This window comes from Sarcophilus harrisii, chromosome 4, assembly GCF_902635505.1.
Source record: "Sarcophilus harrisii chromosome 4, mSarHar1.11, whole genome shotgun sequence".
NCBI classification, from domain to species: Eukaryota; Metazoa; Chordata; class Mammalia; order Dasyuromorphia; family Dasyuridae; genus Sarcophilus; species Sarcophilus harrisii.
The window spans coordinates 147,485,291-147,511,301 of record NC_045429.1 but is presented as its reverse complement, the minus strand read 5'-3'; the positions used below and the strand labels follow the sequence as shown (position 1 = coordinate 147,511,301).

The window sequence follows — 26,011 nt, the reverse complement described above, 5'->3', positions numbered from 1 at the left end:
TGGAACTATGCTCAAAAAGTTATCAAACCAAAAAGTTATCAAACTGTGCATACCTTTTGATCCAGCAGTGTTACTACTGGGCTTATATCCTAAAGAGATTTTAAAGAATGGAAGATTTAAAGAATGTGCAAGAATGTGTGTGGAAGCCCTTTATGTAGTGGCCAGAAACTGGAAACTGAGTGGATGCCCATCAATTGGAGAATAGCTTAATAAATTGTGGTATATGAATGTTATGGAATATTATTGTTCTGTAAGAAATGTCCAGCAGGATGATTTCAGAAAGACCTGGAGGGACTTACATAAACTGAAGCTGAGTGAAATGAACAGGACCAGGAGATAATCATATACTTCAACAACAACACTATATGATGATCAATTCTGATGGACATGGGTCTCTTCAACAATGAGATGAACTAAATCAATTCCAACAGAGCAGTAATGAATTGAACCCAATACACTCAGTGAAAGAACTCTGGGAGATGACTATGAACATAGAATTCCCAATCCCTCTATTTTTGTCTGCCTACATTTTTGATTTCCTTCACAGGCTAATTGTACACTATTTCAAAATCTGATTCTTTTTGTACAGCAAAATAACTGTATGGACATGTATACATATATTGTACTTAACTTATAATTTAACATTTTAACATGTATTTAACATGTATTTAACCTGCCATCTGGGGGAGGGGGGAGGGGAAGGAGGGGAAAAGTTGTAACAAAAGGTTTTGCAACTGTCAATGCTGAAAAATTATGCATATATCTTATAAATAAAAAGTGATTTAAAATATATATATATATATATATATATATATATATATTTTTTTTTTTTACTGGGGAAAAAATGAGGCTGTGATAGTGTTTGGGACAAAGACACCTACCAACATTGACTACTCAGAGATCACTCATAGAAAGTAGAATATTAGAATGTCGAGAAGCGGACCATCCTGTTCTGTGAGCCGAATTTCATAGCAGGAGGGTCACTCCCTTGAGAGTGGTCATAGTTTTTATACATTTCAGACAAAGAACCCCCCAAATCCCACCCTCTATATGTTGTGATTGGTTACATAAGTCTCTATTCCTCTATTTGGTCAGTGGAATGCAGTAGATAAGATGATGTAGAGCTTCTTGGCCACTTTTTAATCCCTTCTTTGGGCAATGGAATGCAGTCCAGGCCTTATCTAAAATCGTGTGACTCCGGAGAAGCCAGAACAGAGGCCTTAAGGCTTCAATTAATTTAGCCAACAGTCACTGATCAATATGTGCTTGATCTGTAAATTCTTCACCTTTTCCACACAATAGTGACAATATGTAAAAGTGTCATAATTTGTGAACTTTGGAGGTAACCTGGTGATTTCTTGCTGAAGTTGCTAGGACACATTATCAATTTGCATTTCCAGCTTTTTTTCTTTTTAAATGTAGAATAAAGAGAATGGGAATTAGTTAGCTAAGTGATTCTAATTAGGAACAGAGAAAATCTCAAATCTGTTGCTCTCATTCACTTCCTCTTGATCAATCTAGTTATCTTCTATCAGGTCCCAAATTAAGAAGGGAGGGAGAAAGTAGAAAAAGGATTGCCAACAGGAATGTTAAGAACTTAGGGACATGTCAGGTCTGGATTAAATGTCAAGAGATGGAAGGAATGAGGAAGAGATTAAAGATGAGGGAAAAAAGTAGATACAGAGGAAGAGTGGGTCAAAGTATATATAAATGGGTTATCTTTCAGTCTTCTGATTCAGGAATTTCTCAGGCAAAGGTGGAGTTTTAGAAGGGTCAAAAATATATACGCTTTCTTTTAGGAAATATATCCTATAGATCCTGTTTCTTTTTACAATTAGTAGCCACTGCTAAGTAATAGAGAATATATATTTTTCAACCTGAATTTCTGAAAACTTCTCTCTTCTAAAGACTGAGAATTCATAACAACTATTATAAAATTTTGTCACATAATTAGGCAAACTTTTCCACTTTTCCCTCTATAGCCTACCATTCTGCAATCAGAAGGGATAAGGCTGTAGCAGCTTCTGAATAAAGGATCACATTACTTGCATTTAATGGAGTATCTTCAAGGTTCTAAACTTTAGATTACTTCTTTGTGAAAGGCATCATATGCACTTTTATAAATTAGAATTTCCAAAGTGAATTCAATTCAGATTAAGCTCCCAGTTCCAGAACAATAACTTTCTGCTCCAAAATATAGTGACTTGAACTGCCCCTTCTTAATGGAATAGCAAACATTATTCTTGGTTTTCTTTGTGTTTGTAGCTCTTGCTCCTGTCCCATGGTAAAAGCTTAACAAATACATGATTACAATTTATTTTGTATTCTCAGGGCATGATAATTTTCTTTGGAGTTTTCTGCTTTTGTTGGACACAAATAGTTCACACAGATGGCAGTATATTAAGAAAATACAAAAGAATAAAAAGAAAGGTATACATTAAATTCAATTTATTAAAGCGATCCTATCCTATAACATTTGAATTTGCTACTTTAAAAAGAACACAAAAGTACAAAACTGTAAAACTCTGAAAATTACATTTTTAAAAAAAGCATTTTAAAAAATCAGTTTTTTAAGTTTGATTGAGAGATGTGGCATAAGAAAAAGTAACATGCAAAAAAAGGTGTAAAATGAGCATTGATAAAAACAAGCTATTAACTACCAGCTACATGAAATGCAGAGAACTGAATTACCTCATCTAATGCTGTCCAAAGCAATATTTTTGTGAAGTATTAGAACTAAAAGAAAAAATATATAACATATAAATCAAGTTGTTAAATTACTATCTAAAAAAAATCTAAATTTTGACTTGAATAATGTTGTAAGCTTCAATTTAATTTAAAAAAAATAACTAGGAATATTGCACCTTTGTCATACTACCCTTTCATGTTAAGAAATAAAAAGATGAATAAATAAGCTGAATATAGTGATGCAGTGCGTTGCTTTTTGTAACTCAAATACTGATTAAATTCCTAACCATCATGTAATATAACTTCCACAAATTTTGAAAACTGCATATAATAAAGCCATGAGTGAATTTTCAAGTTCTTAAGCATTTAAGTATACATCATATGTGAATATGCCACTACAATCATAACAAAACCATAGGCATGTTCTAAGAAAATAAGATTCTTTCATTAGTTTCCCCCTTTACCTGTTTTCTTCTACATAGCAAAGCTAACAAAATAATTATAAATTAGCACCTCATTTGGCAAATATCAAAAGAAATCTGCTTAAGCTTAGTGTCTAAGATGGTTTTCATAATAAAACTGATGACTTTTCAACAGTAGGCAAATGTTTTTTCAAATTGTTTTGCTCTATCAGCTTCTCTAAATTTAAGGTTTTTTTTTTAATGGACCTGAGCATGAATTCTGATTTAAGAAGATATAAAGATAACTTGAGCAAAATGAATCAGTGCTAGATATGCCTGTGTATTCCTTATAAAGTTTGAAAAGTCCTATTAAACTCCAGATAGAAATTTTAGTCAGGCCAGCACTAGAAAATCAGGGCTGAGAGTTTAATTGCCAAAGGTCCCTGCTGCTATCATGTTGAGTTTTTGATCATATTATCAAGTAGTTGATAGGCAAAAATGATGTAAAGACCTCAGTTCCATAAGGTAACCTTTAGACAAATGGCAACTAGAAGAGAAGAAACACAGAAAAGAGAGGGAGGGGCACATAAAAAGCCTATTCTGGTAGTAACTACATTGAGAAAGGTAAGAAATGATTGCTAATAGTTTTAAGTTGACACCTCTGTAAATAAGAAATTATACATTTATACTATCCTAATTGTTTGCTAAAAAAAAAAAAAAAAAAACCAATAGGTGAATTCTAAGTCCATCTTATCAGTTCTCTGTGGTCTTAAGACCAACTTCCTCTCCTTCTTCTCCTCCCCCCCCCCCCCCCCCCCCCCATTACTCTGTTTTAAAGGATTTCTTGAAAAGACTCCAGGTATTTAAGCATACAGTAAAACCTTATAGTATGTTGCCTTCAGTGGGGCTGGGTCAGATCAACACTATTAAAAGGTTGAGTTATGGAACTTAAATCATAAAATGACATTTTTCTTAAAATACATGGAGAACTACAACCCTGTTTTAGATAATTTTTGGTATATATAGGTGAGAATAATTTGCATTCATTCTTTACAAGCACATATGATGAAAGTAGTTTATGAACAGGTTCTACATTTTTCCTCCTTTATATCCATATCAACTTTTGTAGAAAACACCTTCCTAATTAATGCAAAAACAAAACAACACTTCCACCTAGCATGTAGAAAATGTAACAAATTCCAATTTAATGAGGGTTTACACATAAAAGATATTTACTAGCTCTCCCTAATAACCTATTCCTTGGTTCATTACTCTATTAATAAAAAATCATCTTCCATAGCAAACATATAAAGCTATATAAATGCTTATTCACTTTGAAACATCTCAGTAACTAATGATGTAGAGTTTTCCTGAAAACCTACTTATATTAAAAAAAGGGTTGGGGGTAAGAAGGGATAAAAAGCATAATTTTACACTTTCTTTTGTGTACCTGAAGGGTAAATGAATATAAAAACAAAGGAAGAAACTAGTAACAGGAATAAACAAATTAAGATTTGTGAGGCAGTCTTGGCCCATACAACATGAGGTCATACATAGCAGTTTATAAAGTTTTTCACGTTTAGGATATTATAATAAAGTAACTGAAAAAAACCTGTCAAATGTCCCAAAGCTTATAATGAATACATAAGGGTTTCAGTAACCAGCATGTTACACTTACCATAAACCACCTTTTTTTTTTTTTTTTCCCAATAGCAAGAAACAAGTCTGCTTTCTTAATTTTTCTTCCCTATCTATTGGTTCTTGAGACCAAATTTAAAGCAAAAAACATCCATTGCCGACAAATTCCCCACACCTGTAACTAGGTCTCCCTAGTTACCATAAAAGTCCAACTCTACCTGTACCATAAAAGAGAAATGAGCCACTTGTCAGATTGCATATTACTTTCTAATCTGTTCATTCAATTTCCAACCATCTTTGGGAACTTATTTTCACATCTATAAAAACTGCAATGTTTATAAAGAACCTATAAACTATTTGGAGTTTCTAAATACCTGGATGTTACTACAAGCAATTGAATGGTGACTCAAAAAGGAAAATTATCATTATGTAAATTGCTCATATTTTAAACGAATCAATGATTTTGTCTTTACAAAGACAGCTTGCATTCACATTTAAATCAAGCTGTAAATGTGTAACATTCTAAGAAGTAACCATAACTATTAATAATTTTGCGCACAATTTTTCTAATATGCTAGAACATGTTCAAAACTAATTAATATTCCATTATGTTCTAGGTTTAGATAATGGGTGGTGAAAATCAGGTTTTATCGTCAGAGATAAGCATCCAAACACAAAGGTAGTCACAGCTATAGTTGAGTTTGGCATCATATGGCATTAGAATTTTCATTCACTTAATTTTACCTATGAATAATTCTGTCATAATGATAGAAAAAGGTTTGCTTCTATTTATTTTATTTTCAATCACCAGATCCTTGTATTAAGTAAAAGAAAACTGTAGATAATTGAACCAACCTGAAATCCTTGCACAGCTAATTTTAATTTCATAAAAGACTTTAGGTAAAGGGTCAATCTAAATGATACTAACTAATGCATTTAATTCAGTTTGTTTACAAATTGTTTCTTACACTCTCATGTCTTACTCATTTTGTATTGTATTTCAAAGGAACAGAAAACTTCATCTAAGTCTTTGATATTTGAAAATTAGTGGTCTCTTTTAGTTTCAAATTTAATTAAAACAGAAAAAAAAAAAAAGAACCAGTTGTGCAAAAGGCCCAAGATATAAAAAGTCTATCTTACTAAAGATGTCAATAAAGTCTAAATTTTCATAAAGTCCCTCACATTAAGTCTCTAGATTAATAAGATACCAAGAATCTTTTTCTTTAATTCACATGGTCATTTTTGCTCTTTTTTTAAGGCTATTAATCCAATCTCTTGGTAGCTTCTGTAATTCTGATTTATGCTAAAATTTTGAGAGGTGGCATCTCCATACTAGAAACAAATAGCAAGTAAAATTTTAGGTGATACAACATTCACAGAGCATCAACAAATTAGAAAAATTATACAGCAATTTTTTCTCCAAAGGAGAAATTAATTAGTGAAGTATACACTAAAGTCAAAATACATTTTGTGTCATGGAAATAATTTCATTTTAATTAAATAGGGCTATTAGCTACAAAAATGCACAGGAATATAATTCACAGTCACATGGGCTTAAACTGCTGAGGCAATTACAAAGTGCTGTCCTGCACTATACTGTATTTTGACTTTCTTATTTTAGTCTAATAAATCCCTATCATATTAACTTGCAACTCCCTATGCTAGTAGAAAAAAAAGTATTACCAGTAGTATTGCAAAATAGTGGATAGTCAGACCCAAGTTTTCACAGAATCTCAGGTAGGTAGTAGGATAAATAGTAAGGTAGGACAAAAGGAAGCAGCCTTTAAAAAGAACACAAGCTGATAATGAATTTTGAATTTAAAAGATTTTTGATGAGCCTCCTTTTAAAAGATACTTTTCAAATCAACAAAATAAAAAAAAAATAGGCATTAGGTCAAACAACAGTTACAAAAAGGTTTTGCATAGAATAAGGTTAGGTCCCTTATCATCATCAGAGTTTGGGAAAATAATCTTGCCACTAGCTCTCTACCCTTTGCATACCCAAATCTAGGAACAAGGGAGGGGAAAGGAATACAAAAAAGGCTTTTGCATAGAACAATCCAGGAAGCCTAGGAAAAGTGAAATAAATTGGACAGCATGCAGATGATATACAAAAGCACAGTACATGATGCTTAATTATGATAAATTCCAAATTGCCTCAAATAAAAAAAATTTATATTGTTCTGATTTCTGAAAAGTTATTGAGCCACATAAAGGGGAACAAACATTAATTTTATTAGAATTTCAACAATATAACAAAACCAAATTATATAACATGGAAATACGGTGTATCACACAAACAAACAAAAATGCTACTAGAGATATGTGACAATGGAGATGTTATGAGATAGAAAACGTACCTTGGGAATCTACATCAACACAAGAGGTTATGACCACAGTCTAAATTCGTACCATGACAAAAATCAAAGGAAAATGAATGCTTCTGTTATCCTAATTACATACACACTTTTCCACATCTACAATATTTTACATGGCAGAATTTTATTATCTATTACTTTCATTTCTGATTTCCCATTAAAACTTAATATTTGTTTATGCAACTCAACATCTCACATATGACAAATCAGGTATAGGCAATGAGAAATGAGTGTACTACTTTAAAATTACTGGCAAAGAAAGAGTTGATTGTTCTTCAGTTCTATGATATTATCAACTGCAATAAGGGCCTGATTCAGTAAAAACAATTCTTAACTGTTACAGAACTCCTTTCCAGTGGCCAAGGAATGCTTCTGCCCGGCCTGATTGCCATACATGGAAACAAAGAAAGAACTTAGTAATAATATAGCTCACCCAGGATCTGACATAGGAAAGGAGACGAAAAAGGATCCATTAGTGTTTCAGAATTTATAGGTGTAAAGATGGCAAATTACCATTATTCTGGCACTATTAATAAAATGCCAGAAATTTGTGTCCTTCCATCTCCTCTTCCCTCCAAATTTAAGAGTAAATGTGTCACCATCTTTCCAGTTTAATGCTCTCAAATGCTTATCCACTCATTCTTATTCTAAATAGTGGCATTAGTCATCAACCACAATCCACAGAAAGCTGATATAATGAAATACTCCAAGTGTGATGTTCATGGGATATATTACTTAACACTACTTGATTTGTATCCAAAAATATCATTCTCATTTCCCGTTATGGAAGACTGTATGGAAACTGTCTGGTAGTGTTTTTAAAGGTGGGTGAGAATGGCTTAAGATGAATTTATGTAGTTAATGGGCTGTCATCTTATGAAGACAATATACTATTTACTGATATTTCAAGATGCCCCTTAGAACATACAGTGGCATTTTTTGACCAAAGTAAAAAACAGAATGCTTTTTAAGGCCCATAAAAATGTATAAGTTAAGCCCTTTGAATATTTAAAATTTGTGCATTTGATAGTTCTAGTTCACAACCTAAAATGAGGTATATATTTCCCCACCTTTCTTCACTTGATCTTAGCCCAAAAAGGCTGAGAAGCAATATACCCACCTCTCTTAAAACTTTATCAATATCTAGCAAAATAAGTAACATCACAAACAGATTCGAGTTAAAGTAAATGCATATGCAAAGATTTTTAAGCATTCATCTTTTATGATTTTACTTTAACTTGTTACTATTACATATTTCCATGAAGTTTGGTGTTAGCTATAACAAAAATAGGTAGAAATAGTTTTGCTTTCTGTGCGACTCTCAAAAATACACAAAAGTAATTAACCTTTGAGTATTTTAAAGAAACAATAAATGTTTCAATCACACTGCTTAACACACACTGCTTTCTAAACAATACATTCTAGGTCACCTATATGTCAACAATTGTAAAAGGAAAGTACTTAGAACAAGAATGCCGCAGAATTTTTATGGCAGTACTAAAATAGCTTAGTTATTTTAAAATCTAAAATATATATTGCAAACTTAATTGTTTCAGTTTTTGAATGCAAAGAGTCACACCTTGCAGAAAACAAGTACAAAATCATTTGGTCAGGATCTTGTTAGTATATCAAACTCAAAAAATTTGTTATCTGAAATATGCACACATTAAAAATACTAATTCTAAATATCAATTCAACAAAAATATGACCAACATAAGTTAGAAAAAACTATCCTGTCCAGCAAGTTTCAAAAGTTTTAAACATTAAGGCAAATTGTTTCAACTAAATTGTACTTATTTTATAAAAAATAAATGTCACTTCAAAACATTATATACATAGTGACAGAAGATTTTGCTAGACATTATCTTTAGTACATTAATAAAGTGTCACATATTACACAGAGGTGATAGTGGGTGTGATTGTATGTGCGCAAAAGGAGTAACTATCATTTAAAGTACAGGTTTCAAGACTGAGCGTAGTGATCGTCCTTCTTTAGTGAGTTCCCGTGTTACACACATACATGGTAATGGAATAGCTTCTTCCCTTCTCTCTACAATATTATAACTGCATTTCTTCAAGTGGTCGGCCATGCTAAGGATGTCAGCAAATTTCCACTCATTCACAGAACAAAATGCAGTACTGAATCTCCATACCTGAAAGAAAACTGGACTTCAGATTCAATTTGATTATAAGGATTCATAATACATATATTATCTTAAATATACACATTTCTACTTTGATGAGAGAAATCATTAAAGACCTTGCAATTAATGATCCCCCCCCCCAAAAAAAAAAAAGTTTATTTTTTTAAATTTAACTCACAACTAATTTATAGTCATTGCTGTGACTCTACTGGAATGCAAACTTTATGACTGTAGTAGTTATGTCCCCCAAGCAATTAAAAGAACTATTAACACTAATAAAACTAGGCACAAACTAATTACTTTAATAAACATTTATGGTATTAGATAATTTAGTAAGCCATATCACTCCTTGGCTTGGATTTAAGATCAGATAGCTCATATAAAAATTGAACCATTTCAATATGATTTCTGACCTGGGTCTGAATTCTCAGTAACTATGTAACCCTGGATGGCACATAACCACCTAAGCCTATTTTCACCATTTATAAAAAGGGGATATTTTCATCATCTATTAAAAAAATCTATAGAATTTACCTCCTATGGTATTATAATGATCAAATGAGAATACATATATTCTCATATATGAACATATATATATATATATATGAAGGGTTTTATAAACCTCAAAGAAGTGCTGTATTATCTCAGTAAGTTGATTTTTCTTGTTAGCTATTTATTATACTATTATTTTCTTTCCCACTAGCATTCTTCTTTAAATATTAAATATGGATTTTTCCAGGATTTTCTCCTAACTCTCATTATTTTATTAGGCACAAATTCATTCATGTTATATGGATATCTCATTAGAACGGGCAAGTAAGTCTAAACACTCACATTATGGTAGCAAAGCTCTGGCATGTTCAGAACTAAAATCTTCCAATTCTGATAGCATTACTTCTAACATCCCCAAACCAGTGAGAGGTATTCCATATTATCAATTACTTCAGCTATGATTTCTTACATAACTATGTATCAGCAAAATGCTGATTCTCTAATGGCAAGCTTTTCCAATTTAGCCTGGCCAAATCATGAAAAAATATTAGACTGCTACTAAGCAATGACAGAACTAGGAAGACCCAAGCAGAGAATAGAGGTAAGAGAAGGGTCACCCTAGAGCTATGAGTGAAGCAATCAAAAAAAATGGAAACATAAGCAAGGGAACTTCTAAAGTACTTAAAAGGAGTTCACCTTCTATTATGATCTCTTATTTATGACAAACAGGGTAAAAGCAGACATGTCTCTTGCATGTTCCTTTCTTTTTTACATGCAAATCAAGGCATTTCAATCTCTATATTGTATGAAAATGTTTTTTAACATATTAAATTGGACTATGACTTTTTATAAAAAGTAGAAAATGGTGCCATTCTGATAATTAGCAGAAATTAAGAGTAACAGAATTTATTAAAATTCCAAATGAAATCCCAACAACCTTTCAAGGTATAACCTTAACTCACTCTCATCTTTTATACAAAATTTAAATCTTAGGTGTCATATACTTACAGTGCAATAATCTAAGAGAATGCCCTATATACCTTTCCTTTACTCCACTCCAAAAATATACATTCATATGAAAATATGATTAGCAGAGACATCTATAAAACTGTAAAAAGCTATATCTTTGTATAACTTCCTTCTACCCAGGTTACATTTTAATTAATCCCTTGAGATTAATGTGGAACCCTATTTTAAATATAAGATAATTTTCATCTAGTCTTCTAAAAGATAACAAATCATAACTGCATTTGTTTAAATGGAACCAAGGCTAGAGAGCAAGTGAAAAAATGATATGGTCACAATAAGTAGTTGTGACAAACTAATGAAGGATGGAAGTGCTTACAGCATAGCAATACTAAGAAATCTGATGTAAATCCATGATTGTGGAAAGTAACCACCTCTATAAAATCATCTCTTCTAATTGTCTCATTTGTCATTTCAAAGAAATTCTGAGTGAACAGTCATCCTGGATGAAAGCCATTAATTTTATTAAGGGTGGTGGTGAGGAAAAGAGTCAAACTTAAGCAAAGAATAAAACTAACCTTTTCTCGTATCTGCCATGATGAATGTCCATTAGGGTATTTCCTTTTTTCCCAGAGAAGTATGACCATTCCACGGGACTGAAGCAGACTGCCACACACATCCCTCATTAGCCGTGATACACATGAAAACTGGCATAAACTAAAACCATCTAAAAATCCAGCAATATGTTGTAGGACCTCAAAAGGAAGACTACTTAAATGGTCACTATGTAAACCAAGTAAGCAGTTTCTAGCAGGCTCTACTAATACTGTAGAAACACATGGCTGAACCCCAAATGATCTCAAATGACGATCATGTATAATCTTTGCCCCTTGTGTTGAAGGACAAAACCTACGCTGAGAATACGTACACCCATAATAAGCTAAAGGACATCTCTGTTCCATCCAGCCATTGAGTCCAGCATGAATGTCACCATGAACATTCTTAAAATGAGAAGAAAATTCTTTTCTTCTAAATAATTGTCCACAAACAAATGTAAACATTGAACGTTGCTTGATTTGGTATCTTGCCACACATTCCAATACTAAATCCAGTCCAAGTGTCTGAAAAGGACTTGGATTTGACAGCTGTGGGTTGGCATGATCACAAGCTGAAGCTGAAGCTATTTCCCCAACCATTGTATTTGTGGCTAAAATTGCAGAAGGAAGTGAAAAAGTTTGAGTCCCAAAGTCAACGTGACAGACATCAACAAAACGACTATCAGATATACCTCTTCCACCAGGAGAATCTCCTAGACAAAACAGCAAAGCAGCTGTGATTAAATCTATTCCTTGAAGGCCCATGGGGTCCTCAGTAACTTCCAAGTCTGCCGTATCTACTGCTTTATCTTCCTTTGCTTTGAACCAACAGGAACCAGAAAAAAATTTAAATGACTGGGGCCGAATTAAAGAAAGGACATCCACATTCCTCAATCCTTCTTGTTCTGCTTTATTTTCTAGTACTTCCCCTCCAGTGGAGTCATCTGGTAAGAGGATATGCTGAACTGTTCCATTAGGCAAAGTACTGGACTGTATTCCTTCTTCAAATTGTGCTGCTACTGAAAGTGAGTTGGTTGGCAAAGCTTCCTCAGAAGGTGCACATTCACCATTTGTTAAATTACATAGATCTGATTCACTAGTAAAATCCTCATTATGGTCCATCACCTCTGTATTCATATTATCCAAATGAAAGCCATTACAGAAAGCAGAAGTGCTATCAAAACTATCATTCAAGTCACAACAGAAATCATTTGAGCCATTTTGTTCAGACTGAGAATTCTGACCAGACACATTTTGGTCAAATCCACCAACTGCTCCCATCTCATCTTCATTTGGATATTCACAATCTTTTGAAGTCTTAATCTTCAAGCTTTCTGCAGAATTTTGTTCTTCTTCCATTTCACTTGGAGAAGCACACAGCCTCGTATTTAACATACTAATGTCTCGTGTAGCGGTGTTTAGGATATCTAATGCAGCAGCCAAACTTCTAGTTGTTTCTACAGTAGCTTGGTAGAGTGCACCATAAGATTCTCCATCAACAGACACCAAACCATTAGTGTGTGGTACATCAGGGACACTTGATTTAACTGGAATTTGTTCTCTGGATTCTGATATTTTATCAGTTGCTTTTGACATCATAGTGGCAACTTTGAGAGATTCCAAGAGCATCCTTTGGTCCTGAAGGGCCAATGCCATGTCTAATTGTTCCACTTCATCGACATCTCTGCTTAGATTTTCATAAGATTTTCGGTCTGCATAACTAACCGGCCATCTATTCCATTCCATGGTACAGCATACCACACTTGCAGGACATATTTCTAGATGTTCAGCAATTTTACTTCGGGTAACTGTAAAAGGACACCCAAAGCCACTATTTAAACAAGGCACTCGTTCAAGTGGACACAATACTCGATGTTCATCAGCTTTGCATGAGTGGAAAACTGCTCCACAAACCAATGGACAACCAATCAAATCACAGGAAATTCCAGTTTCTGGTCGAGCCATGCATCGTCTACTGATACAATTCACACAGTGTGAATGTTGCTTCTGCTGTTCCTCTTCCATCATGGCAAATCAGGCTCTATTTGTAGAAATGAATCAAGATAAAAAACAAAGTAACTGGTCAGTTTATGAATATTTTAAAAGCTTTGTGAAATAGTTTATAATTCAAATTACAAACTTTTTTGGAGCTGAAATACACTGGCATATGTAAAAATAAAATACTGTAATGAAACATCTGCCAGAAACAAATAATCAACACATCCAGGCCCCGATTAGTTCAATAATGAATAGAGTGAACAATGAATCCCTGAAATGGTTGCACTATTTAAATTTTTAATGCATATTTCCATTGGACTGGAACTAATTAACGTATTTTACAAAATTGTAGCATCAAATAGTACAAATCCAAATATAGACAATCATTTTGGGAGTTTCATTAATCACAGTAACTAGGACCCCCTTGTATTTTTTAAAAAGCATTTGAGATTCTTATTCATAGTCTCAAAGAATTAGAGCTGGCAAGGGATCTTAAAGAGCATATTTATTTCAATTAGCTCAAAAATAATTGGTACTCTCATGCTGTCTTTTTGGATTTCTAAGTTATCCCACTCCAAGCCAACATTTCTTCTTCCAACTCATCAGTTAGAACTTTATTACTTTGAGTATTGATATTAGTTAAAGAGTTAGAACTAAATTAATTAACTCTAAGGCCCAGTTTCTTAAACTGTGGTGCGTGACCCCACATATGGTTTTCTATTTGAATGTGAAGGTTGTAAAATTATGATTTACTATCATCAAATGTTTGATTTGTATGTATATACATAAATACCCAGAGTCATGTAAAAATTTCTGGAGTAAAAAAAGAGTTGCAAGTAGAAAAAAGTTTTAAGAATCTCTGTTCTCAGGTATGAATGAGATTATAACAATTCACTTGCATTTTAAGAGTTGGGTGATCCAAATTATAAAATATTTTTAAAGAAAGGGGCCTTCTTATGATCCTTCCCTATTCCCAATTACCATTTTCCTTGTGCAGTATTTCCAATTCCTTCTAGCTAATCTAAAAGAAAGTACAATGGAATGTTCTGCATTGCAGTCTCAAACATAGAGCTGGAGTTCTTAACTTGAAGTCCATAAACTTAAACTTAAAACTTAAAAACTTCTTAAATTTAAACTTAAAAAACTTAAACTTAAACTTAAAAAAATCTTGATAAATTCTATTTTAATTTGACTCCTTTGGTATCCTATGTATCTTATTGCATTGTGACATTATTTTGAGATGAGTCTCTAGGCTTTACCAGACTGCCACAAAATGTTAAACCCTTGTCCTAGATATTAGATTCTCTCTGGTTCTCCCACCCAATATATAATCACCTCTACAATGAGTCTGATTAAAACAAAGAGTTATAGTTTAGGGGTTACAACAGTGCCTGGAAAAAAAGATGTGGTTAAAAAGCGCATGCCGGACAGAACAGTACTGATATTTCAGAAACAAAGAGTTCTGAACTCTCAAATGAAGTTGGTTTCCTCTAAACAGAAAACTAAATCTAATTTACAGCAGAAACATGGAATGAATAAATATAGAACACCAAAAATGATTACTGAAAGAACACTCTTTGTGAACAAAACATAAATGCAACCTAATTTAGCAAAGTTACCCCTATCAGTCTATATAATTTAGTGCTTATAACTTAAGCAATTTAATATTTGCATGTAACAAAATACTTTCTATCTACTGTCTTCAACATCTTTCTATCATCATTCTACCATATAAAAATAAAATAAAGTTTAGTCAAAAATAAAAATAGGATAATTTTATAACAATGCCTACGGCTTTCGGAGGAGCCATAATTAACTGAGAATGTTAAGGCTATATAGTTCAATAGATACTTAAAAGACCTGCTAGTGGATCATTTGGACTTACCTTAAATGTTATATCTTTTAAAGAGCTTCAATACAAAATAATTAGGATTGTCTAGGTCAGGGCGCAACACTGTACACACAAATCTATACTTCGAAATGTAAAAACTATTCTTAGCTTTCAGTTGTAAAAAAAAAAATAAGCAGTTTAGTATTAAATAAAGTAGTTTGTCAACTCCTGATTTAGGCTTTTGAAAATATTTCAGAAATTTCCATTTTAGAATGTTCAAAGACTAATATGATCTTCATTTAATAATTATGCCCTACTTAGCAATGTTCATAAAAACATTTATGGTATGTGTATGTATATATATATATAAAATTATCATATTAAAGCATTTTATATGTACTGAATATGAAATCCATACCCTCTCTTCACAAGTAACTTAACCTGTATGTGACCTATATTCAAAGAATTTCTTATAAAATGATATCTTTTTCTTTGGTTATTTTGCAATTCACAATCACTTGGGGATAGAATGAATGTTTGTTCATTCAGACATTGATCCACCCCACTCTACTTGAACACTGAACAGATCAAGAATTTTAAAATAAATAAGTTTTGTATCATAAATAAATGACAGAAAAAGTAAGAATTAAATCAAGACAGCCTTACCTTAAAAAGGTTCTGATATAGTAGATACAATACTGAATTGAGAGTCAGATGACTTGAGTTCTAATTTCATTTCCAACTAACTTACTATACAAACCCTGGCACATTATTTTCTTCTCCAGTTCTCAGTTTACTCTTTAAATGAGATGACTATAGCATTTAATGCTGAGTATAACTATAAAGATTAACTAGTTCAAACATTTAATTTTACAAAGAGACTGAGACCAAGTGAAATGACAAAGAACAAAGCAAAGTCAAAATCTGAGGTTTGATTCTCTCATCTCAGATTCAGTGCTAAATCACATCAAAGTCCTTCCTAGCTCCAAAATTCAAAGTAAATAAAGCTGAACAAGAAAAAAATGAGATTAGAATAGGAACTTAAAGATCAACTATCTTATAATTAGCAAAATATCAATGTGCTAATACTTATTCATTCACCATATATCTAATTCAATATCTAGGGAACAAATAAGAATACACTATTACTGCTATTCAGTCATTTTATTCATGTCCAACTCTTTGTGACCCAACATGGACTTTTCTTAGCAAAAAAATCTAGAATGGTTTGTTCTTTCCTTCTCCAGCTCATTTTACAAACAGGGAAACAGGCAAACAAGATTAAGTGATTTGTCCAGAGTCAAATAGCTAGTAGTCTGAGGCTAGATTTGAATTCTGGAAGATGAGTCTTTTTGACCTTAAACCCAGAGTTCTATCCACTGAATCACCTAAGAGTATACACAAAAATGCTTTATAAAACTTCACAATACACAAACATTAAGTTATTAATTTTACTCTGTGCTTCTTCAGGTCTGGGATCACAAATGTATTACTTTTCAGAATCTTGTACATCAGCAGTGTGTGATTTTTTCATAAGTAGTTGTGATAAATTATAACAAATCACAACTAAAAAATAAATTGTAAACTTTTGGGCAAAAAATTGTTTCTTTTAGATGTTTCAGTAGATAGAGCACTGAGCCTAGAATCAGACAGACTTAACAACATAGTGTCCGGAACATAGAAGATACTATATACTATGTTTGCAGTTTTCAGATAAAGAAATTAAAGCCATTCATAGTTATATGAAAAAAAAAATGCTCTAAATCATTATTGATTAGAGAAATACATATTAAAACAACTCTGATAAATTACCTCATCTCTATCAGACTGGCTAAAATGACAGGAACAGAAAACAATAAATATTGGCAAGGATATGGAAAAACTTGAGACATCAATGCATTGCTGGTGGAGTTGTGAACCGATCCAACCATTCTGGAGAGCAATTTTGAATGCTGCCCAAAGCATTGCCATTGCCATTACCATTGCGAGGACTGCATCCCAAAGAGATCATAAGAAAGGGGAAAAGGATCCACATGTGGAAAAACATTAATGACAACTTTTTTTGTAGTGGGAAAGAACTGGTAATTGAGAGGATGTCCATCAATTGTGGAATGGCTGCACAAGTTGTGGAATATGAATGCAATGGAATGCCATTGTTCTATACATAAATGATTATCAGACAGATTTCAAAAACGCCTGGAAAGATTTACATGAACTAATGCAAAGTGAAGATAGCTCAACAGGAACACTGTACACAGTAACAATAACACTGTGTGATAACTAATTATGACTGAATTAAATCTTCTCAGTAATACAGCAATCTAAGACAATTCCAAAAGACTTGATGGAAAAAGCCATTCATATCTAGACAGAAATATGGAGTCTGAATGCAGATCAAAGCATACTATTTTCATCTATTAAGAAATTGTTTTGATTTTTCCCTTTCTCGTGGTTTTTCCTTTTTGTTTTGATCCTTCTTTCACAATATGACTAACATAGAAATGCCTAAAATGATTGTATATGTATAGCCTATAACAGACTGCCTGCTGTCTTGGGAAGGGGGGAAGGAAGGAAGAGGAAGAAAAATTTGGAACTCAAAATCTTAAAAAAGTAAATGTTGAAAACTATCTTTACACGTAATTAGGGAAAAAATAAGATGTTAAAAAAATATTAAACACCCCCACAAAACATCCTTGTTCTCTTCTCCTTGCTTCCTCTCTTGACTTTTAGATCTTAGTGAACATAAAACATCCAATTCTTCCAAGCCTCTATTCTCAAAGAACATTTTAGTTCTGGGAAACCAACTAAAACTACTGAGATCAATCTATTTTTGCAAAAACTCTCAGTGATATTAATTATTATACTTGTTTACAAAGCACTTTACATATCTCCTTTGAGTGACAACCCAGTGATAGGACAAGTATAACTATTCCTTTTCATTTCTGAGGAAACTTAAGGCTCATAGAGATAGAGCCTTAGTTTACTCAGAAGTGAAAAGGAATAGTGAATAAGAATATCCCATAGAGATAAGGATTTGCCTTAGGTTATAATAGTAAAGTGTCAGAAAAGGATCTGAACTCGGGTATTGCTGAAAGTATTTCTTCATACTACCTTCCTTATATTTCCTTCAAAAGTTACTAATCAATATAGATTTTTCTCATGCAAAAATTTTCATCCAAAATATAACTGGCACAGTTTTGCTCGATTCAGTAGTAGTTTCCAGATGCTATGTATGGTATTGCGACAGTGCCAAGGGAATGACAGAGCTTAAGTTTCACATTAAAGTGATATTAAAGAACTGAATAAATAAACTGCTATAGGCAGAATATGTAAACACAACTTAGTTAATAAGCATAGTATAAATTACAGCTAAATATATTTTGAAAACTTTCAAGGATAAAAAAACACATATAATTATGAGATTGGTGAGTTAAAGATTATAAGTCAACAGATTAATAACTATCTTAAGTTTAGTTAGATATTTAAAACTTTAGTAAAAAAGAAAAAAAAGGAAACTACATGATGACACCAGGAAAACAGCTGTAAGTGTTCTTGTTTTAAAATGTCAACAAGGCTGAGTTCATTTGACAAGCTGAAGTTTTATAAGCTTGACTGTTACTAAGAGAGAAACCTAAAAATACATTCAGTTCCAAAGAGGTGACGACCATAGCTCCTAGAATTTGTAGGGACATTTGATGTCACTATACACACTTGTCAGCTGACCAAGCCTGTCAGAACACAACATAAATACTAACTAAATTCAAAAGGTTTAAAATTAGTGGCTAAACAGCCCTATGCCTTACAACTGTTACAAAAAAGTTTGTTTTCAAAAATAATGGGAAAGTGAACAGAATTCAAACTTTGACACATCAAAAATTCTAGGAATTTAATTTCCACTTTGAAGAATATTAAAGACATGAAGAAATAATTATTGGGCACATACATAGTAAATAATTGACAATATTAATCATTTCTTTATTTTAATACAAAAGTTTATCTATAAATGACTTCAATAAGTTAAGCAGTGATATATTAACTAATTGTCCAATTTTAAGATTGCTAGAAAACTACACAACCTTCCTTGGGAGCTCTTCCAATGATTACTCACTCACCCTGCTGAGGCTTTAAAAACTTTCATAAATTTCAATATATTTCAACATAAAACTCTGCAAATTGATGCTGTGTCTGAAAATCACTGAAGACAACAGTTTTAAGATATTCTGAGAATCCTACAAACTTCTAATTTTTATTCCTTTAACACTGGCACTATTATAACCAGACACCAAGGTCAATCCAAAACTTAAGAAGACATCACTAATAAACCAACCTATTTTAAAAGTATAAAGAAAGAGAAAAATCAGTAATAAGTGACATTAACAACAAAAATCTGCCCTATACACAATGCCATGTTCAAGTCATTTCAGTTGTGTCCAACTCTTTATGACCCTATTTCAAGGTCTCCTTGGCAGAAATACTAGAGATAGGTTAGGTTTGGCATGTCCTTCTCTAGCTCAATTTACAGATGAAGAACTGAGGCAAAAAAGATTAAGTGACTTGCCCAGGATCACACAGCCAGTGAGTATGTCAGGCCACATTTGAGTCTTTCTAACTCCAGTCGTTGGCACTCTATTCATTGTGCCACCTGCCTGCCCAAAATTTTGCCATATATTTTACCAAAAGTTATTTTGAACATTTAAAGAAGAAAAGGTATATGCATCAAGACAGAAATCATGTACTACCAAATATGCCATCAAGATAATTGTTTTTCTTTTTCCAGGGTCATGAAAACCATATGCTTTGGAAAAAATCAATGCTATTTGAAAGTATTCTCCTTACACTACCCTTAATAGAATGAGTGACCTAGTAACATATGACTTTTGCCTACTTGAGTAAAAAAAATGAACCTAAAAAAAGGGGAAAAGATATTTCCAATTCCAACTTTTCACTGCAGCCAAATCTCTCACAGACAGTACACATCAAACTATAAATGTATAATTATACTATGTGCTAACTTAAAATTTCAGATATCTTCAGATGGTCAACCACTTCTTTGAAATTTAGATGCAAATTTTGTTAAAGATTTCACTTACTAATTGATATAACACATTTCTATCTAAGGAATCATCAAGAGAAATCTGGCATACATTCTTAGTTCTGTCATTTTTAAAAAGAGAAATCCACAACCTATTCAAAAGTCTATCTTGGCAGTAAATTAGAAGCTGCTACATATGGCAAATTTGTCTAAGCTGTTCAACCACAGAAACACATTAAATAGTGTCACTGAAATCAAGTAAACTATGGTGAAATCGCAGTGAAACAATCTCTACTACTTTTTGCCTTGTAAAAGAGCCAATGAAATTAGGAAATGCACCTTCAAACAATGATAATTTCAAATCATTACCTTCAGAATTCCTATATAGGTCTCCCAACCAGGCTAATTGCACAAAATTTTTATCAACAGAAATTCCAAAAATATCATTAATTACTTTTAAATAAATTAGTCATCTATATGTAACATTAATCTAAGCATGTTCTTTTAAAAGAAATTCTAAGAAATACCAACAAAATCAAATTTTAAAAATACTAGCATATTTTTAAGCTAAATTAAAGAGTTACTACAAAACATTAATTTAGAAAACAAGATTCAAAAGTTATATAAATCCCTTACCAAAGTCTCCTTAACTTTCCAAAACACCATTATTTCAGTGTCACTAAGTGTGAAAGTAATATGAGATTTTAAAAATCATACTATGAAAAATGATTATTTTGATAGTTTGGAGCATTGGGATGGAAGATAAGATCGGCAAAAGAATTTAGGAAGAGAAGCAATTTTATGCATTGGAAAGACCATTCATGGAGTCCCAAGCCAAAGACTAGATCTGGAAAAGGAATTGAGATTATTTAGTCCATGAAAGTTCTTACCCTTGAATATAATTATTTCTTTAAAAAATCTTAATAAGTATGTTCCAAGAAAATTAAGTACTTTATAATTATGTATATTTTATTTTATGCATTTAAAAACATTATTTTGAGAAGGGTTTCACCATACTACCTTCACTCTGATATAAAAAAAAAAAAAAAATCAAGAGCCCTAATCAAGTCTACCTCCCTCATTTTAGAGATGAGTAAACTGAGGTCCAAAGGGGTGAGTGAAGTGACTCGAGTCCAAGTTACAAAGCCGGTTACAGGTAATGCCCAAACTAGGATTCCAGTCTCCTAACTATTTGTACCACAATGTTTTCAAAATATCAACTATCAAAACTGCAAAATCTAAATAACAAACCCCTTCCCACAAAAATAAGCTGCCATAAATTTCTCTAAGAATTCCAATTTTAAAAGACACTGAGAACAATATTTAAAATTCCATCTTTAATGTTGAGTTTGAGAATCCTATGAAATTATATGTAACATTCACAATCTCTTTAAAAAGATTTCATAGTCTAATGAAATTAAGAGATTTTACATTTTTAAACTTTAATTTTTTTCATGTGATGATCACTGTCTCCCTTTGACAGGCTGGTCAAGCCTAAGGAACTCTTCTAAGAATGTTTTTAAATTCATAAAATACATAGGATTTGAAAGGAAACCAATCATATTTCAATAGTTACCAAAATACTAAATTCTAAATTCAGAAACATCCTTCCAACCCTTCCCGCATGGACTCCATCCAGCTACTTTAATAACTCCTGCCTGCAGAACAAACTATTAAGTTCCTTGAGTGCAGAGACTTTCATTTTTGCCTGTATCTGATGCCTGGCATTCAATGGATGCCTGTTGATTAATATTCATATATAGTCATATACAAAAGAAATAAAAACAAGGTGATTTCAAGGAGTGAAAAAGGACTAAAAATCAGAGGAGGAGATAAGCAAAGATCTCACTTCTAAATTGGTATTTGGGTTATGTTCTTTGAAGGAAGCAAGGTTCCTAAACAACGAAAGAGATGAAAGTATATATGACAGTTATAGAGGACCAGCCTATGTGAAGGCGAACATAGAATACCCTGTGTAAAGAATGGTAAGATAACCAATTTGGCTAGATAGAAGTGCATAAAAGTGCAGGAATTTTTGAACATAAAAGAATATGAGATCTTGGGGCCAGCTAGTTTGAAATGTCTAATAGGCAGCTGTTGATGAGGGAAACTGGGCCTAGATATATAAATATTTGAACCATCTATACAGAGAAAATTAAACTTACTAGAACTGATGAGGGCAGCATGAAAAAGTATAGAAGACATTTCAGAACCAAGCACTAGATGTACATCCACAGTTAGAAATTTAAATATGAATGATGTTAAGTTTCAAATAATGATGATAACGATTATAGGTAACATCAAAAGTTGTGTTTAACATGTTCTCAGGCACTGTGCTAAGTGTTTTTATAATTATTATTTCATTTGATCCTCAAAACAACCATGAAAGGTAGGTGCTATTATTATCCCCATTTTACATATGAGGAAATTGAGGCAAAGAGATTAAGTCTAGGGTCACAAAGCTTATCAACTACCAGAGGCCAGATTTAAATTCAGGTTTTCCTGATTACTCTATTCACGATTCTAGCTCGCTGTCCATAGTACATATAACTCAAAATGATGTGAGAATAAATCTCAGGAAAGAGTCAAGAGCTGGATGTATATTTAACCAAAAGCAGCAAGGAATTAAGAAATTTAATGGAGTGGAGAGTCTGTCTTTTTGTAGGTATCAAGTTCCTCATGTAATTGAAGGATTAGAAGTTAAAAAAAAGCAAGGAGGAGTTAGATTCAAGATAAAAAGGTATATGTGTTTAGGGGAAAGTGAGTATATAGAAGGGGAAGAATGAATAAAGACAAGACAATCACTCCTCCAAATGCATCCAATTTATGGACATCAATTTATAAAAGCCAACTTACTTGTTATAATGGGAGGTGGGATGAGAGCTTTCTTTGCAATTTTCTTTTGCATTTATTTCGATCTCCCATCCAATGTTGCATGAGGAAGACTGTAGAAGAAGCACCTAATATATTGTTCATAAGATTATCAGATTTAGAAGTTGAAATTCTCCATTCAAGAGCCAAAATAATTAAAGAAAAAAGTATTTCTACAATGAAACTTTGATTATAATTTTGCGGACTCATCTGATCCCAAGGACAAGAACACACGCAAGTTTACAATTGTGAACCCTATAGTGAACAACTGTTTGGAAATGCTTAAAAGTCACATTCATTTTCTTTGTATGTAGACTTTAAGGTATGATACAGTGACAGTTAATGAACTTAATTCTAAAAACCAATTCTGTACCTTAATAGCTTGAAAATGTGTGATTTTGGTCACAAATGGGAATGTACATACTTACATTAAGAAATTTAAAAATAACATTAAAAAGCTAAAAGCATATTATTAGTAGAAAAGTTTAAGATGCAGCAAATCATGGCTTTATAAATTGCAACAGAATAGCCTAATTAATAACACAAAAGAAATTCAAAGGTTATCCTTTTCTCCCTTCCCCCCCTTACACTTATGATATATTCCTTATATGTAACTTCTTTAATCAATTATGGTGATCAGTAATTTATTCTATACTTGCAAAACCCCAAAGTTATAACTACTTGTAATTTTCTCAAGGAGCAAGTATATTATTGTAGATTCATTAGAATCGAGATTTAGAGCTGGAATGAATCTTAGAAGCCATCAAAAGTTCAACCCCCTCCTCCTTTTTAGATATGAAGAAACTGAGGCTCACAGAATAAGCAACTTGCCCAAAGTCAGAGAGATATAAGCAGCAAAATCAGGATTTGAACCCAGGCCCCTCCCCACTCCAAATCTAGCACTACATCATTTCCTATGAGAAGCATTAAAAAGTAGTAGATATAAATGAAGCTTCAGGTTTACAAGGCCTTAAAAACCCAGTTCACACACAAACTAGCTAGACTTCAGGTAAATCACTTAATCTCTTAGTATCTCTAATCAACTTTCAAACTATAAATTGCTACAGATTTTAATTAGTAGAAAGTATCTCTTAATGGGAGTTACCTACACCAACTAAAACACAAATCTGGGCCAAAAACAATTTCTATTAAGAAAAAGGAGAAAACTTCAAATCAGATGTTAAAACAGAAATATACCGAATAACAAAAATTTAGGTATTTAAAACTTATCAGTTGTCAGAATATGGGTAAGTGCTATTCAAAGAATATAATGAGGGGTAGCCAGATGGTGCAATGGATAGAGTAGGAGCTGTGTGACTCTGGGCAAGTCTCTTAATCCCAATTGCCTTGAAAAAAAAAAAAAAGAAAAAAAGAATTATAAAGAAGTCTTCACTTCACAAAATCAAGTTTTTTATATTCTATTTCTAATATAATCTAATAACTTTATCTAATTTTTTTCAAGCTTATTTCAAAACTAAATAACACTTTGCATAATATGCTTAAAATAAAAGTACTTTCAAGGAAGCTGACACAAAGTAGTAATAGTATAGTTTAGTTGGGAAATCCAAAATTCAGCCACATAGGCTTAAAGCAACTTTTGGTACCTCACCCCCAAAGCTATTCCATACTGCCTTCAGGTAAGGCTTAAAGCAACTTTTGGTACCTCACCCCCAAAGCTATTCCATACTGCCTTCAGGTAGTTCTCAACCACAGGCTGCCTCCAGGCAACTCTTAACCCACCCAGCAGACAACACTTTAGACCACAAATTGCAGAGGAGTTAAAGTTGCCCAACAGCAATAGAGGTAAAGGGAGCTGCCACTCTAGGACATACTAAAAATCAAAGAAAATGCTGGTCTGATTTGGAAAAGAAAAAATACCCATCATAAAAATTGCTAAGAGAATCAACTGAAGTAACACACTTCAAACACCTTGCAAATTGTAAAACTATATTATTAGCCATTATTATTTGTCAAATATTGCCTAATATTTAATTAACTCAATAAATGCAAGGGGTGAAAAAAGAAATTGGAATTGGGATACAAAGAAAGTCACTGCACTTCTGTGGGGCAATACAAGTACCTATGAGTCAATACAAAACATATGCAAAATAAATATACAGTAAATTGGGGGTACCAGGAGATCTCTGATCCCCAAACATCGAGAAATCAGGAAAGATTTCTTTCAGAACTGAACCTTGAAGAAAGCTAAGAAATTATAGGAGTTTGCAGGTAAGAAAGCAAAGAGGACAAAATAAATGCATCAAGTTTAAGAAGAAGTAAAGTGAGGTAAACCTAAAGAGTCAGAAAAAGCATTATAAAAAACAAACACTTCTGGAAAAAACAAAGCAGCTAAAGAAAATCATCATCTACAGAAAATATAAGTATCCAAACAAAACACTGGGGGGAACCCCAAAACCCTGATACACAAAGAATAGATTTTCACAGTTTCAAGTACCGGATTACAACCAAAATCATGAAGGAGAGGTGGGGAGAAACTAACAAAATATTCAGGGTTACCAATTTCAGTTCTAAGCATTAAGAAACAGTGACTAAGCTTAAAGTGACTCAGCTAAAATAAAGTTGAAAATTCACCACCCTCTTTTGCAAATCCAAATTTTTACAACCTAACTACTAACTTGTTGATTGTCATTTTTGCAGTATCATTAACCATGCAGTCATTAATTAACATTTTAAAAAATTACAAGCAAGAAAAGATCAGTGTTCATTTCAAGATAGGTCCCTAGCCTGTATTTCTGAAAGTTGACTGCATTTTGAAATTGGGAGGGGGGGAACTTTTGGTTCTAATCTATGCATTTATAAAGATAGTATAGTTTAAATTGGGAGGGGGAGAATAAAATTGAAAAAACTTTTTGTTCTAATCTATGCATTTATAAAGACAGTATAGTTTAAATTGGGAGGGGGGGAATAAAATTGAAAAAACTTTTTGTTCTAATCTATGCATTTATAAAGACAGTA

General features: G+C 32.5%; 2 protein-coding genes across 4 annotated transcripts in view; both read right to left on the bottom strand.

The window, feature by feature from the left end:
* EPM2A (EPM2A glucan phosphatase, laforin) overlaps window positions 1-26,011 on the bottom strand; it is a 250,861-nt gene that overhangs the window by 222,728 nt on the left and 2,122 nt on the right. The window lies entirely within an intron of this gene.
* FBXO30 (F-box protein 30) overlaps window positions 3,896-26,011 on the bottom strand; it is a 46,004-nt gene continuing 23,888 nt past the window's right edge. Inside the window, exons 2-4 of one of the 3 annotated variants that reach the window (XM_031937662.1) lie at window positions 23,021-23,124; window positions 11,286-13,344; window positions 5,315-9,258 (exon numbers count right to left, since the gene is read on the bottom strand). In XM_031937662.1, the coding sequence (XP_031793522.1) occupies window positions 9,055-9,258; window positions 11,286-13,331 (2,250 nt within the window). In that variant the 5' untranslated portion in view covers window positions 13,332-13,344; window positions 23,021-23,124 and the 3' untranslated portion in view covers window positions 5,315-9,054. Of the gene's footprint in view, window positions 9,259-11,285; window positions 13,345-23,020; window positions 23,125-26,011 lie in introns of all 3 variants that reach the window. The other 2 variants (XM_031937663.1, XM_031937661.1) reach the window with 2 other exon arrangements.